The sequence below is a fragment of the Myxine glutinosa genome, chromosome 4 (genome assembly GCF_964187855.1).
Source record: "Myxine glutinosa chromosome 4, kmMyxGlut1.1, whole genome shotgun sequence".
Taxonomy (NCBI): Eukaryota; Metazoa; Chordata; class Myxini; order Myxiniformes; family Myxinidae; genus Myxine; species Myxine glutinosa.
The window spans coordinates 215,082,991-215,099,271 of NC_136264.1; the positions used below are offsets into that span (position 1 = coordinate 215,082,991).

Sequence of the window (16,281 nt, forward strand, 5' to 3'; positions counted from 1 at the left end):
CTTACAAATGCGAGGCGCTGGAATGCGCGTACGTATAGCGTGCCGAACGCTCTCAAAACCACGGCAGTTCGTATCCAAATCGATCGTCCCAAACGATCCTCCGCGCAATGTTCTTGTATTCGCCGCCTCTGCGCTGTTCTCTCGCATCTGCCGATCTCCCCCGCATCTGCTCTCTGCCCGCCTCTGCTCTCTCTTCATCTCCCGTTCATCTCCCGTTCATCTCCTCTCTCGTTCATCTCTGTAAAAAGGCTTCGCGCTCGTGCTTTTATTGCAAACCTCGCGTATCAAGCCGCGTCCGCTTTGCTCCGCCTACCGGTGCACACGCCTCGGCCCGGATTGGCCGCGAGGGTTCATTGTTATCTCCCCTCGTGACGCGTAGATTGGGCCACGCCTACGTTCCTGGCCGCTCCTCCCTTTTTCTCCCACTCTGACCACGTACGTAATGGCGGCGGGCAGAAACAACCCAAAGGCAGCAAACGCTGCAATACGGCTACTGGCACTTTGGAGAGAGAGAGAGAGAGAGAGAGAGATTGGGGATAATTGAAGGGGCCTAGGTTATTTGATTAATACAACGCAGAGTCAAACTATTGGAAACAGATCCTTACCTGAAACACATACTAATGAAATAACTAAAGAAGAATCTATGGTGTCCTACGTGTTGTACATGGCCTAACTAGGGTGCAACCTTTACAAAGGGGGATATTTACAAGAATTATTATTTTACAAAGTGAAGGTTCTAAAAACCATAACAATGTATGTATATATATATATATATATATATATATATATATATATATATATATATATATATATATATATATATATATATATATATATATATATATATGTATATATGTGTATATATGTATATATGTATATATATATTTATATATGTATATATGTGTATATATGTATATATGTATATATATATTTATATATATATATATATGTATGTATATATATATGTATATATATGTATATATGTGTATATATGTATATATATATTTATATATATATATATATGTATGTATATATATATGTATGTATATATATATGTATGTATATATATATGTATGTATATATATATTTATATATATATATATATATATGTATGTATATATGTATATATATGTATATATATATATGTATATATATATATGTATATATATATATGTATATATATATATATGTATATATATATATATGTATATATATATATATGTATATATATATATATATATATATATATATATACATATATATATATACATACATATATATCAGGGGTCCCAGCCCTCCTATTTTTCCTATTTATTCCTACTTTTTAATAGGATCCTATAAATCTCCTATTTTTTGGTGGAAATTCCTATTTTTCCTATTTTTTAACCCTCAATGTTCCAAAATTTAAATTGATATATTAATTAGTAGAATTTCTGTATCTAAGCGTCAGAACAGACATTCCTATACCAATCGTCAGCCATGGAATTGCTTTCTGGGTCCATAATCGCAAGACAAATTTCCAAAACGACTTTAAGCTCAAATCCCCGAAGAACATATGTCTCTTTGTCTTTTTCTCGAAAACCGTTTGTTCGATCGATTTCACAAGTGGTGAGTGCATTTTTGAGGACTCAACAAAGTGCAGTGTTGAGGAAAAATTGAGTATGCAGTGATGACGTCACAAATAAATACTGTACGAAGTGGAGGCATGTCGTTTACACCATGGTGTAAAGTACGTGTTGTTATTGATCTCGACTGGAAATGATATGTATATCTTATGTATATTATGTTATTGTTATTTTTGACTTTGTCCTAATATTAAGTATATCCTTCCAAACAATTGTTTTACCTTTATGATTCGTGCTTCATGCTATTCAGTAACAGAATTATAAAAGATAAAATGAGATGAAAATAATATAACTATGTTTATCATGCATTTCTCTTGGATTATCTCATATACTTTGTGAAGAATGACTGAATGATACCTTGACCATTATCATTGTCCTTTGTCTTATTTCAAAAGTTCAGCTGAGCTCAATTTTTAAGGTTTGTACTTTACTTAGAGTAACAAAACCAACTGTGAACTTTGCGGTTATTCAGTTATTACTAACAACCTTTCCCTAAAGATTCTACCTGAAATTGAACTTTTCTACTAATTTGCTAAACATTGACATTTGATACTACATGTTTAACTCAATCTTTCGCTTATTACAATGAGATTGTATTTTGCCTAAAACTAATAGTATTTGGCAAAGAACTAATTCAATCGACAATTCACACATTTCATCATTTAATTGCAGATAATAAAGAAGGACCACGACACAAAATAGGGATTACAACTTAATTCTGTATACTTTCGTGTGGTAGTTGCATATTCAGCTTTTAACAAAATTACAGTAGAATTAAAATTTACATACGCAATGCTGCACAATAGGTAATGCAAGCAATGTAGGACAATAAAAAAACAAACAAACAAAAAACAATAAAGACTGTTAAAGTCTTGTTGTTTCATAATCTTCTGAAGATAGTACAACAACAATACCAAAGATACATAATTGAATTGTCATCGCTTAGCTTGAACTCAGATTAGTGTTCAAGCTATTCAGCAGTGGAGAAAATGCAATTATCGGGTGGTAAACATGTTAGGACATGTTATTTATCATCTTTCTTGTTTCAGGTATAATCTGCAGACCGGTAAGAAATTTGTTGATTTGCCTTTAAATTACTTTGTTTGTTCTCATTATCTATCTATAATTCCAGTAATCTCTGTGTGTATGTTTGTATGTTTGTATGTTTGTATGTATGTATGTATGTATGTATGTATGTTTGTCTGTGACCGCTGTTTCTCGACAACTACCGGTCCGATATACTTGAAACTTGCCAGGTATATTGCTGGGGACCCGAGGATGTGCCTTTTCAAGGTTTCATATTAATCGGAGAAGTAGTTACCGAGCTATGTCCAAAAAACGATTCAACCAATCAGAGAGCAGCGAGCTATCACGTGTGCCGAACGTGGCGAACAGACTCTGCCTCGGACGGCACATTTGAGAGCGTATTCATTTATTTCACGTTGGAAAACTATGTTGCCGTTAAACTATGTTTTAAAACTAATTAAAACTAATTTGCGATTCATCGTAACTGCGATTTGCGACCTTCCGGACAGTGAAGACTGCACTTCCGGCAGCCAATCACAGAACGCGTTGTTGCGGTTGTGAGAGCGAGCCGAGCCGAGCGCGTGCGCCATTACGGTTCGTAATTCGATTTCTTCCGGAGAAAATAATAATTTCTCGATTTCTTATGCGCATTATTTCTCCCAATTCAGTCAGAGCGAAGGGCGGAAGCGAAGAGCGTTGTTTTTTTTGTTTACGGGCGTACGGGCGGGGTAGAGCGTACGGGTAGCGTTTTTTTTTTTTTTTGGCAAGGAACGGGCACCCACGTACGGGCATGCCCTAGTTTTACTAACTTATGTTTCAGTTTTGAAAAAAAAAACTGTTTGGTTCACAGTTCTTTCCACTTCATGCGTTAACAGGTTAGGATTTTCTATGCTAATTCATTTAATCTTATCTCATATTTGTTTTCTTTTTGACAGGTATACTCCCAGCAGTATAATGCCTGGTGGGAGAACTAAATTTAACCCAGAGTGGTTGAAAAGTGGACATGGATGTAGGCTTTCTGACTGGTGTCAGCCTAGCAAGTCCTCAGTGTTCTCAGCTTACTGCTCGTTGTGCCATTCGGAAGTGAGGTGTGACAATCAGGGTGTGAAACAACTGACACAACATGCCCAAAACAAAGGGCACCTGAAGCGTGCGAAGGAACTGCTGGGTGGGTCACAGACGTTGCTGACATTCGTTCAACCATCAACTTCATCTGCTTCAGCATCAGGGTCAGCTTCTACAGATGAGCCAAGTCGTGCAGCTTTAGTCTGTATGTCCAAAAAAGACGCTATTACAAAAGCAGAACTTCTATGGACATTGAAAGTTGTTCGTTCGAATCTGAGCTACTCTTCCTGTGACGGTTTGAAGGATCTTCTGCAGGCAATGTTTCCTGGTGTTATCCCGGATGGTTTCTCAATGAGCTCATCGAAAGTTTCATATCTCATTAGCGAAGCCACAGGTCCTTATTTTCAGGACATGATAGTCACTGATGTTAAGAATTCAGCTTCTGGCTTCAGCCTCATGTATGATGAAACCACCAATAAACAGAACTTGAAGCAACTAGAAATCCGTGTACGGTATTGGTCTGATGCCGAGGAACAGATATTAGTATTTCACCTCAAAACTTACCTCATGGGTCATGCAACTGGAGAAGATTTGTCCAGGAAAATAATCTCTGCCTTGGATGAATCGAAACTGCAGCTTCAGGATATTATCATGCTCGGCAGTGATGGGCCTAATGTGAGCACCACTGTGTGGAGACAGATTGACAAAGCCATTCTCGACAACAGCGGCCCTGGTCTCCTTGATGTAGGGACATGTACTCTCCATACAGTACACAATGCTTTTGCCAAAGGACTTGCAGAGTACTGTGGAAACCTAACTGAGCTTGCAGTGGACATTTTCTACTGGTTCAAAGGCTCTGCTGCTAGATCTGTTGATTTTCAAGACATTCAGCATAAATTGGGTGCTGTTCCAAAAAAGCCTTTGAAGCATGTCGAGTGCAGGTGGTTGACACTGGGACCTGCAGTGGAGCGGCTGATAGAGATCTGGGAATCTCTCAAAGAGTATTTCTTGGTATTTCTTCCAAAGCAGCAGCCAAAGGACATGTTTAAACCCAGGTACAAAAGAATCAAAACAGAACTACAGCGACCGGAAATAAAAGCTCAACTGCATTTCCTGAAGTTCTTGGCAGCAACATTTGCAGAGTTCCTCACCTTCTTCCAGTCAGAGCAACCACTTGTGCACATTCTATATGACAAACTCCATGACCTGCTCAAAAAACTGATCAGAAGAATTATGAAGACTCCTTCAGTTGATGCTGTGAAAGACATCTCAAACCTTGATGTTTCCATTGTTGCAAACCAGCTGGAGAATGAATCCATGGGTGTGGGAGAGGATACCCGACGGTGTATCGCTAAGTTGAAAGTCTCTGAGAGGGAAAGGATGTATCTTGGGATGAGGAAGTGCTACCAGGCAGCCATAGTACACCTACAAAAGAAGCTTCCATTGACAAACAAAATCCTGAAGAATGCCAGATGTCTGCAGCCACAAAACAGGACTGCTGCATGGTCTCTTGAATCAGCCAAGAGCCTGTCCAGACAGCTGAAGAGGAATATTGACAGTGACAGCATTGCAGATGAATGGAAGGTGTACCAAGAGGAAGCCATTCCTACTGACTGGTCCCAGGAAACACAGGAGAATGAAGAAGAAGTCTGCATGAAGAGAGTGGACAGTTACTGGGGAAAAGTGTTGGCTTTAAAAGGCTGTACGGGAAACTGTAAATTCCCCCAAGTGAGACAAATGATAAGGATTGTCCTTGCACTGTCTCACGGAAACAGTGACGTGGAACGCGCGTTCTCAATCAGTGGGAAAAGTGTCACCAAGGAGAGAGTTAGTCTGAGCGAGGCATCAATCAATGGTCTCCGTGCAACAATGGATGGCATGAGATTGTATGGTGACCGGCCCGAAATGGTCCCAGTCACAAAGGGACTCCTCTCGTTAGGACGTTCTGCTCACATGCACTATATGCAGAGACTTGAAGAAGAACGAAAAGCCAAGGAAGATGAACAGAAAGCCAGGGAGAAAACCAGGCAAGAGAAAGAAGAAAGAGAGAGAACAGCTAAGATTGCTGTAGAGAAGGCAGCGGAGCTGTCTCGTAAGAGCGAGGACTTGAAGAAAACAGAGAAATCTCTGGCAGCAAAAGAGTCATCTCAGCAGATGTCACTGACTGTTAGCAACAGTCTGCTTGATCAAGCAAATAAAAAGCTTAAGGTGGCGCTTAAGAAAGGTGACATGACTGAAATTGCAGTAGCTCAGGCCATGCTTGAGTCTGCTCAGAAAAAGATTCAAGAGACACAGACTCGTATGGTGGAAACCAGGGAGGCGCAGAGAAAAGTGGAGAAGAAAAAGCAGACTTTGATAGAGTCCATGGTGGCTGCCAAAAAGAAGAAGTCATAGTTTTTGTTGTCGATGTTAAGACGGGTGGGCCCAAGTTCATTGGGGGTGTGTCCATGCCCATACATGTACATGTATTTGCATAAATCTTGCAGCAACAAAGCTACCGATGTTGTTCCAATGCTGAAATCTGTGCTATTACTTCCTAGTTTTTTCCTATTAAACTCCTATTTTTTGTGATCAGAATTCCTATTTTTCCTATTATTTTGTCAATCAAAGTGGCTGGGACCCCTGATATATATATATATATGTATATATGTATATATATATTTATATATATATATATATGTATGTATATATATATGTATGTATATATATATGTATGTATATATATATGTATGTATATATATATTTATATATATATATATATGTATGTATATATATATATGTATGTATATATATATGTATGTATGTATATATGTATATATATATATATATATATATATATATATATATATATATATATATATATATATATATTATATATATTATATATATATATATATATATATATATATATATATATATATATATATGTATATATATATATATGTATATTATATATATATTATATATATATATATGTATATATATATATGTATATATATATATGTATATTATATATATATTATATATATATATATATGTATATATATATATATATATATGTATATATATATATATATATATATGTATATGTATATATATATATATATATATATATATATATATATATATATATATATATATATATATATATTGTTGCGAATATGGAATTTGGCCTCCATATCCGCTTGTAAATATTCCCCTATTTTCTCCAATACTCCCCAACTTTCCCCAATCCCCCATTCCCTAGTCCCATTGCATGTAAATAACAATCAGTAGAGCCGACCTTCCCCTTCTTCCCCCATTAAATGTCGTGCCCAGGTCCACCGCACCACACGTAGACAACTTTCGGACATCTTCCTAGTTATTCTTATTCTATGTCAGTTAAGGCCTCGTCTCCATTAATTATGACTCTTCGTTGCACCAGAATGTGATTATATGGCATCAGTAGTGAGTTTAGGACCTTTCCCATACCTCCTCCCATCTTCTTCCCCAAACAACAACAATAACAACAACTACAACAACAATTACAACAACAACAGAGGAGATGGCGGCGGAGCGGGGGAGGATGCGTCCTCACACCGGCTCGATTAGCTCCAGACCATGCGCTCCACGGGGTTACCCCGAAGGGGCTGGCTGTCAGCTCCTCATCAGGGGCGGAGCCAGTAACCCCCCCCGCACGCACCCAATGAGAAGCAACGTGCCGATTCCACGAGGCGGAGCTAACGAGCCGAGGGCGTGTCACTCCCCGCCGGATATACGCGGCCCCGCGCCGGATGTGACGTGAGATGCGCCTCAGCTTGGAGACTGGAGAGAGAAGCCACCGCCACCCCCAGCGCGACGATACCTCCCCGCATCTCTGGACCGGACCGAGTCGATTCTGCCTTGAGCCAGGAGTGCACCTTGAGCCATCGATACCCGCTGTCCTTTTCATCAACCCCCGTGTGAGTCAGCATTTTGTCCCGTGTGTCTGTCGTCTGTCCGGGGTTAATATAAGAGTGTGTCTAAGTGCCTGTCTTCCTGTAATATACCTCTAGCCCCTGTAATCTAACCTTTTCCGTACGAATATACTTGAGAATCGAAACGTTGGTGTCGTATTGTGTGATTGTAATCCAGCCGGGTGTCTTCTTTTTCTTATTGAGCCAGCATAGCGCGGCTAGTCAACGTTCGGGCACAATCGGGTAACTTGTGCAGACGTGGTCATACCAATAAACCGCTCGGTAAATAACATCCAAGCCACGTCTGTAACAATTGGTGTCGAGGAGTGAGATTCGGACCCGGGACTAAATTAGTTAGGCCCAAATTTTGGGAGGGAAAATCGATCCGGAGCGCGTACTGCGCTCGACAAAATCGATCCGGAGCGCGTACGGCGCTCGACAAAATCGATCCGGAGCGCGGGTACTGCGCTCGACGAAAGTATAACGGCGAAATTTCGAATTTGTTTTACGAAACTCGAATTTTGAAAGTCGCGCTATGGCGGATCAAGACGGCTGGGGTCCGGTAGGGGAGAGTGAAGCAGGGTCGGTCCAGGACCAAATTGAGGGACAAGAGGAGAGCGAAGCAGTGAGGGCGGCAGGTTCGCAAAATAGCGCCGTCACGCACGAAGTAGCGGGCGCGCAAAAAGGCGCCTCGCACGAGCGCGCGGTAGCCGAGCCGGCTGTATCAGCGGGCTTTAACATGCAGCCGTTTGACATGCAGCAGTTCATGGCACGGTTTAGCGAATACATGGCAGAGTCGAAGAGCGACAACGAAAAAAGAGCCAGGGAAATGGAGAAAATGGAAAACAGAATGGGGGAGCGACTAGGGAATCAAATCGGGGGGTTAGACAAGAAAATTGGGAAGTTAGACAATAATTTTGAGGAGTTAGACAAGAAAATTGGGAAGTTAGACAATAATTTTGAGGAGTTAGACAAGAAAATTGGGAAGTTAGACAATAATTTTGAGGGGTTAGACAACGGGATAAAAGAAGTAAAGAATGGGTTAACGGGGGTAGAAAACAGAATGGCTGCCCAGGAGAATCAGATAGAGGGAGTGAAAAATGGGTTAGAGGGGTTAGAAAACAGTATGGAAGGCAAATTGAGGGACATGAGGGACCAAGCGGAAAGGGAAGTTAAACAAATGGAGCAGCAGATAGAGGGGGTCAGAATGGGGGTAGAAACCAAACTGGATGCTCACAGGGAGGAAATGGAGCAGATGAGGGTGGCATCTGGGCAGGAGATGCAAGTGATGGGAGAGGAGATCAGAAGAGGAGTGAGTGAGGAGGTCGGAGGAGTGCGCGAGGAGGTGAGGCACTGTAAGGAGCACATGGAGAAGGAGGTGAGAAAGGGGACTGTAAAGTTACAAGGGGGCATAGAGGACCTGACGCAGGAGGTGGAGCAGCTGACGGTGGGACAAACGGAGTTAGTGGAGCAGGTTCAAAGGAACACTGCGGTATTAGGAGGTTTAAAGGCGACACAGAAAGAACTAAAAGATGACTTGGTAGCGACGAAGAGGGAATGTCAGATGGTACGTGAGGGACTGACAACGAGGTTGGACGAGGTGATAGAGGTAATGGAGACGAAGGACCGGCAGGTGAGGACGCACCTGGAAACGGTCAAGGTAGCCTTGGAGGACGAGCTTGAGGAGACGTACCGGGGAATAAAAGAGGTGAAGCACAAATTAGAAGAAGTGGAAGAAGGGGTGAGCGAAATTAAGAAGCGACGGAGAGGGGATAAGAAAGAAATAAAAGAGGAGATAAAAGAATTGGTCCAAAGTCTGTGTTTGGATCGTGATGATGTGCTCATTAACCGGATGAGGGATTCGCAGGTGATGGAGGAGAAGCGAAGAGGAAGAGGACCCGGTGTAAGTGGTGACCAATATGGTCGTGCGTATGATGCGCCAGGGGATTTAATAAGCTTGGGGGTCGAGATAGACCCGGGTGTTCGTGAGAGGCCGTTGGTGAAGTGTGCGACAGGTCTGGTGTGCGAAAGAGGAGGTGTGCGAGAAAGTCCGACTCTGGGGTGTGTGAGGAAAAAGTGCGTGCCAAGGAGTAGTGAGGGTGCTGGCGAGAGTGAGTCGGTCGTAGCGCGTGTGCGAGGGGGCACATGGAAGCGCGGGGTGGTGAGTGTTACAGAGGGTGTGACGGGAGAGTGTGCGCAAGAGTGTGCGCGAGAAAGGTGTGTGACGGACAGGTGCATGAGGAAAGAGTGCGCTGTCAGAAGTAAGGAAGAGTGTCCACCTGTGGTGAGTGTTACAGAGGGTGTAACGGGAGAGTGTGCGCGAGAAAGGTGTGTGACGGACAGGTGCATGGGGAAAGAGTGTGCTGTCAAGAGTAAGGGTGAGTGCGTTGTCACGAGTGGAGGTGAAAGTAGTGAGAGTGACATGGAGCGTGAGTTAGTTGTGACAGGTGAGCGAGGATGTACACCTGGGATGGAAGGATGCACACCTGGAATGGTAGAGCGTGAGTGGGAATGCACGCTGGAGTTGGTGGTGAGGCACGTGGTTGGGTGTGCGAATGAGAGCACACCTGTGATTGTCACAGAGGAGGTGACCGAGGAGGGGGCGCGAAGAGGTGTATTGGTGAGGTGTGCGAGCGACGAATGTGTGCCAAAGTGTTCGGTGGTCAGGTGTGTGACCAAGGCTGTGAGTGGAATGAGTGTACCTGGGTGTGTAAGGAAAGGTACGAGGAGCATGGGCACGGCTGGATGTGTGAGCAAGGAACGGGCTGCGGGGTGTAAGCGTCCAGGTGAAGCATCGACGTTACACAGGTTAGAGGTTAGGTCGACTTTTAGCCGAAGCGGGCCCTCGGTGCGTGCCGGGCTTCGCGTGCCGCGAGAACCAGCGGGGATCCGAGCCACGGCGGGTTCAAAAGGACCGCCGTGCGCGATCCGTGCTGGGCCTCGCTTTGAACGTCCGTGCTCCACTAGGCGGAGCGGGCGGCCCGATAGAAAGAGTCGTCATGGCGACCACTTTTTGTTGAGGAATTCCGGCAGGTCGAGATCGGGACATTGGATGGCTCCGTGCCGAGAAGGTGCGTGGGATCTCGGGCCGGGTAAACCTCCTTCCCTGCACCGAAGGCAGGATGCAGCCAGCCACTGGCACAGAACAACCAGCATCCATTGCTTGGCTTTACGAAGCCGGGCTTTGGACAGGGATTGGCGCACCGAGAGGTATTAGTGAGTCGACTGGGTGATGAGGTTAGTGTTTTGGACCCAAAATTAGAGAAAAACAAAATTTGATGATTGGCAAAGGATTGGCAGTAGTGATTGGCAGAGGATGGGCAGTGATTGGCCAAATTTTTGATTTGTTGAAATCTGATGTGCAAAATTGGTAGTGAGAGACCCCCGATGTGGTGGGATGGCAAATCCACCATCCCTCACATGTGGGGGCAAAGGAGCACTAGATTATGGGGTGTATGGCAGTGAAAACTAGCCCGGGTGGGTTAGGATATGGTGTGTAGGGATCGAGCGAGGATTGACATTAGGTAACGTTAAGATTAGTTAGTGACTGATACCTGTAGTGGGGACGCAGGTAGATTAGTGTGGATTATAATGACGAGGGAGCGCAATAGTTAAAGGGACGACTGGGAAGCGCAAGTTTCAGAAGGGAGTAGTTAGCTGAGATGATGCCGTGTGTGTGAGAATTGAACAGGTGTGATTGCACAGGTGTGCAACTGGACAGGTGTGTGGAGCCGTGTATGAGTAGTGAGTGTGTGGATCAGCGCGAATGCGCTTGGGGAGAGAAGGGTGCAGGTGGCACCAGGTGTGAGAGCACAGGTGTGCAAGTACAGGTGTGTGGAGAGAGTTGGAGTAAGTGGTATGGAGTGGTGTGCGTGGTGCGAAGGTGTGGATGGGGGAAGAGTGGACCCCTTTCACGAGTACCCGGGGCGGGTAGTGTAAGTGTTAGGTAGAGGGTGCAGGTAAATTGTGGTTGGATATTGGCATTTGTGGTGCGGTGGCAGAATGGTGTTGTGGATGGGTGCATTAGTGTTGTGGAAATGGCTGGGCGTGTAGCCTGTTAGTGTGTGTAGTTGGTTGGGCACTCCACCACTGTGAGGATGTCGGCCAGGTGAGGCCGCAGGTGGGCTCTGGGAGCCGGTAGTTGTGAGTGGGTGCCTGAGGATCCCGGGTGTGGATCGGGCAGCCCAGTGCCAGAGAGGGCACGGAGTGGGGAGAGCGCCAGAGGGCCTTCCCCAGGTAGATAGGTTAGGGTAAGGAGCAGGTAAGCTCGGAGGCAACTGCAGTGGTGGAGGGGTGCAGGTGGGTAGACCCACTGGGAGAGGTACACGCCACAGCCCAGAAATTGTACGAGGGCACCGGGAGATGAATCGGGGGAGTGAGACCCCAAATTGAAGAGCACCACAGTTTGGCCAATGGGAATTGGTTTTTAGAACCCATAGTGTAAGAGGGCCAATGGTTTGGCCGGAGGAAGACCCCGGGTGGTGTAAAGTTGTTAAAGTCATTTAGGAAATAGTTAGGATTGAAGAACCTGTCGCACCATACGCAGCCACTTACCTGTGGTGATGATGATGACTCCACACCTGTGTTTTCTTTGTTCTGTGTGCAGGAAATGAGATTGCTGTGGATTTGTGAGACGCATCACGACGTGGATGAGACATTGGGGTGATTCCATCTCTCCCTCCTTAGGAGGGACTGATGATGAATTGGTGATGGCAAATTTTGATGTGCAGTTGGAGATGGCAAATTTTGATGAGAGTTGAAAATGGCAAATTTGATTGGTTAGGAGGGAGAGAAGACGAATTTGGTTTATGGGAGGAACGGGGAAGACAGTAGGGATGTTTGTCGATTTGTAAAGTAGATGTTTATGGGTAGTGTTGTGTTTTGTGGATACAGTAAGGGGTAAGGGAGGGGCCATGTAGGTTACCTGGTGGGGGGGGGGCGTACGATAGGAACGTACCTGTCTCACCTGGTTCCCATGTGCCCCCAGTGTGCATTACCTTATATTGCGTGCACTTTTGCGCCCTTACCACCTTACTCACTTGTTTCTTCTTTTGTCTCCCACCTCCGAGGATCTGGCTTTGGGGTAGAGAGAGAGGAGAGAGAGGTGCTGGCTGCGCAGTTGTGGGCCTGCACTTTCGCTGTTTGCTGCCGGGATCGATACACCATATGGACCGCAATGTTTGTGGCCACCCACAATGGACCGCAGTTCGTTTGCGGCCAAGCACCACCCGGGGATGGACCTATGGGTCAACGTGGCACCTATGCCATACAGGTGAACCACTTTTAGTTGACACCAAGTGCACCACAAGAAGAGCAAGAGACACCTGCAGGGTTAGGGGTTGTCGAATTTATTTTTATTCCAATGAACAATGGTGACTGCACCGATTGGTGGTGGGGTGGTGCTTTTGATGCTCGGGAAGGGTGCTCTGCACGTTATTAAAGGCCGTCGGCCACAGAGCACTCGTGGGTTGGTGTATCGATGTTGGCAAGCGCGCTCTCTCTATGCATAACATCTGCATGTGTTCCTCCAAAAACAGGTCCTGGATCGTAGTGTAGATAGCAGCGTAGTCTTGTAAATAATGCTCCCTACCGGCTGTATGTGTAGTTTGAGAATTCTTTCCGGATTCGGTTATCCTGTGGGTGTGTTTCTGTGAGGAGAAGGGTGCAACGTCGCAGGGGGACATATTTACTCATTTGTGAATATCTGTAAAACTGTCGCACTCAGGGTAGAGTTAATAGTAGGGGGAACTACATTGCGTGCCACACTAAAGTAGGTAAAAATTTATCGGGTCGGGACGCCCCGAGGGTAGAGAAGGGTGCAATGTTGCGAATATGGAATTTGGCCTCCATATCCGCTTGTAAATATTCCCCTATTTTCTCCAATACTCCCCAACTTTCCCCAATCCCCCATTCCCTAGTCCCATTGCATGTAAATAACAATCAGTAGAGCCGACCTTCCCCTTCTTCCCCCATTAAATGTCGTGCCCAGGTCCACCGCACCACACGTAGACAACTTTCGGACATCTTCCTAGTTATTCTTATTCTATGTCAGTTAAGGCCTCGTCTCCATTAATTATGACTCTTCGTTGCACCAGAATGTGATTATATGGCATCAGTAGTGAGTTTAGGACCTTTCCCATACCTCCTCCCATCTTCTTCCCCAAACAACAACAATAACAACAACTACAACAACAATTACAACAACAACAGAGGAGATGGCGGCGGAGCGGGGGAGGATGCGTCCTCACACCGGCTCGATTAGCTCCAGACCATGCGCTCCACGGGGTTACCCCGAAGGGGCTGGCTGTCAGCTCCTCGTCAGGGGCGGAGCCAGTAACCCCCCCCGCACGCACCCAATGAGAAGCAACGTGCCGATTCCACGAGGCGGAGCTAACGAGCCGAGGGCGTGTCACTCCCCGCCGGATATACGCGGCCCCGCGCCGGATGTGACGTGAGATGCGCCTCAGCTTGGAGACTGGAGAGAGAAGCCACCGCCACCCCCAGCGCGACGATACCTCCCCGCATCTCTGGACCGGACCGAGTCGATTCTGCCTTGAGCCAGGAGTGCACCTTGAGCCATCGATACCCGCTGTCCTTTTCATCAACCCCCGTGTGAGTCAGCATTTTGTCCCGTGTGTCTGTCGTCTGTCCGGGGTTAATATAAGAGTGTGTCTAAGTGCCTGTCTTCCTGTAATATACCTCTAGCCCCTGTAATCTAACCTTTTCCGTACGAATATACTTGAGAATCGAAACGTTGGTGTCGTATTGTGTGATTGTAATCCAGCCGGGTGTCTTCTTTTTCTTATTGAGCCAGCATAGCGCGGCTAGTCAACGTTCGGGCACAATCGGGTAACTTGTGCAGACGTGGTCATACCAATAAACCGCTCGGTAAATAACATCCAAGCCACGTCTGTAACAATATATATATATATATATATATATATATATATATATATATATATAAACGCTCTTTCACCTACCTCATTCTCATCCACCCTCTCTGAAAAAATGTCCACTTCTCCCTTCATTGACCTCCACACTCCTTCCGACCTCACTGACTACTACAACCACACTCTCTCCTCCTGCCTTGACCAGCTTGCACCTGTAAAAACCAAAACAGTTTCTTTCACCCATTCTGCTCCCTGGTTTACCCCTGAACTCCACCTGATGAAAACTCGTGCTCGCCAACTTGAAAGACTCCGCAATAAAACGGGTCTCACAGTTCACTCCCAAGCCTACAAGGACCACATACAACACTACAAAGATACCCTCTCCCGCGCCCGCTCTGCCTACTACTCTCAAATTATCCACTCTGGCTCCGGAAACCCAAAAGCACTCTTCTCGACAATAAACAAACTCCTCCGCCCCCTGAACACCACCACCCAGTCATTCACAGTAGACAACTGCATCTCCTTCCTCTCTTTCTTCCAACGCAAAATTGACAACATCTACAACAGCTTGACCACCGCCGCACCCGCTCCCCCTCCAACCACCTGCCCCCCCTTGTCCTGCCATCCCCTGTCTCGGTTCTCCCCAATCTCCCCTACTGACCTCTCTGAACTCCTCATAGGAATGAAAACTGCCACCTGCACTCTTGACCCCATCCCCTCCAGCTTTGTCAAAGCCTCCCTCCCTGCTCTCTCTCCACTTATCATTGCAACAATAAACTCCTCCCTGTCTACAGGCATCGTCCCACCTTCCCTCAAAATTGCTGCTGTTACCCCCATTCTAAAAAAACCTGGTCTAAACCCTGACACCCTAAACAACTTCAGACCCATCTCCAACCTACCCTTTCTGTCAAAAGTTTTGGAACGCGCTGTAGCCACTCAACTCAAACATCATCTCTCTGCCAATAACCTGTATGAAACATTCCAATCCGGATTCCGCTCCAACCACAGTACTGAAACTGCTCTCCTCAAAATCACCAACGACCTTCTCCTCTCCTCTGACGCTGGCAACCTCAACATTCTCGTCCTCCTCGACCTCAGCGCTGCCTTTGACACCATCGATCACACTATCCTCCTCACCCGACTTGAATCCACCTTTAACGTTACCGGCACTGCCCTCTCTTGGATTAAATCATACCTCTCTGACAGATGCCAGTTCATCTCCATCAATAACTGCAAATCCCCCACTGCTCCCCTCCCCCAAGGTGTCCCCCAAGGTTCAGTTCTTGGCCCCCTCCTCTTCATCCTTTACCTGTCCCCACTCGGTCACTTAATCCGCCGTCATGGTCTCCAATTCCACTGCTTTGCCGATGACATCCAGCTTTTCATCTCCACCAAGTCCGTCTCCACCGACACCCACTCTATCCTGACAAACTGCATCACTGAAATAAAATCCTGGCTTCAAATCAACTTCCTCAAGCTTAACTGTGATAAATCTGAAATAATCATCATTGGCCCAAAAACGCTCACAAAATCCACCCATAACTTTGCCCTCAACATCGACGGTATCCCAGTATCCACCTCCCCTCACATCCGGAATCTTGGCGTCATCTTTGACCAAACCCTTTCCTTCGACAAATACACTAAACAGATCACAAAGTCAGCCTTCTTTCACCTGAAAAACATTGCCCGTCTCCGCTCATCCCTCTCCTCCACGGCTGCAGAAACCCTCATCCACGCCTT

General features: G+C 45.4%; 1 protein-coding gene across 1 annotated transcript in view; it reads left to right on the forward strand.

Moving 5' to 3' along the window:
* Nucleotides 1-12,740: 12,740 nt before the first annotated feature.
* MMAA (metabolism of cobalamin associated A) overlaps nt 12,741-16,281 on the forward strand; it is a 773,535-nt gene continuing 769,994 nt past the window's right edge. The window contains exon 1 of the mRNA XM_078777021.1: nt 12,741-12,923. Within this exon, the coding sequence (XP_078633147.1) occupies nt 12,818-12,923 (106 nt within the window). The 5' untranslated portion in view covers nt 12,741-12,817. The remainder of the gene's footprint in view (nt 12,924-16,281) is intronic.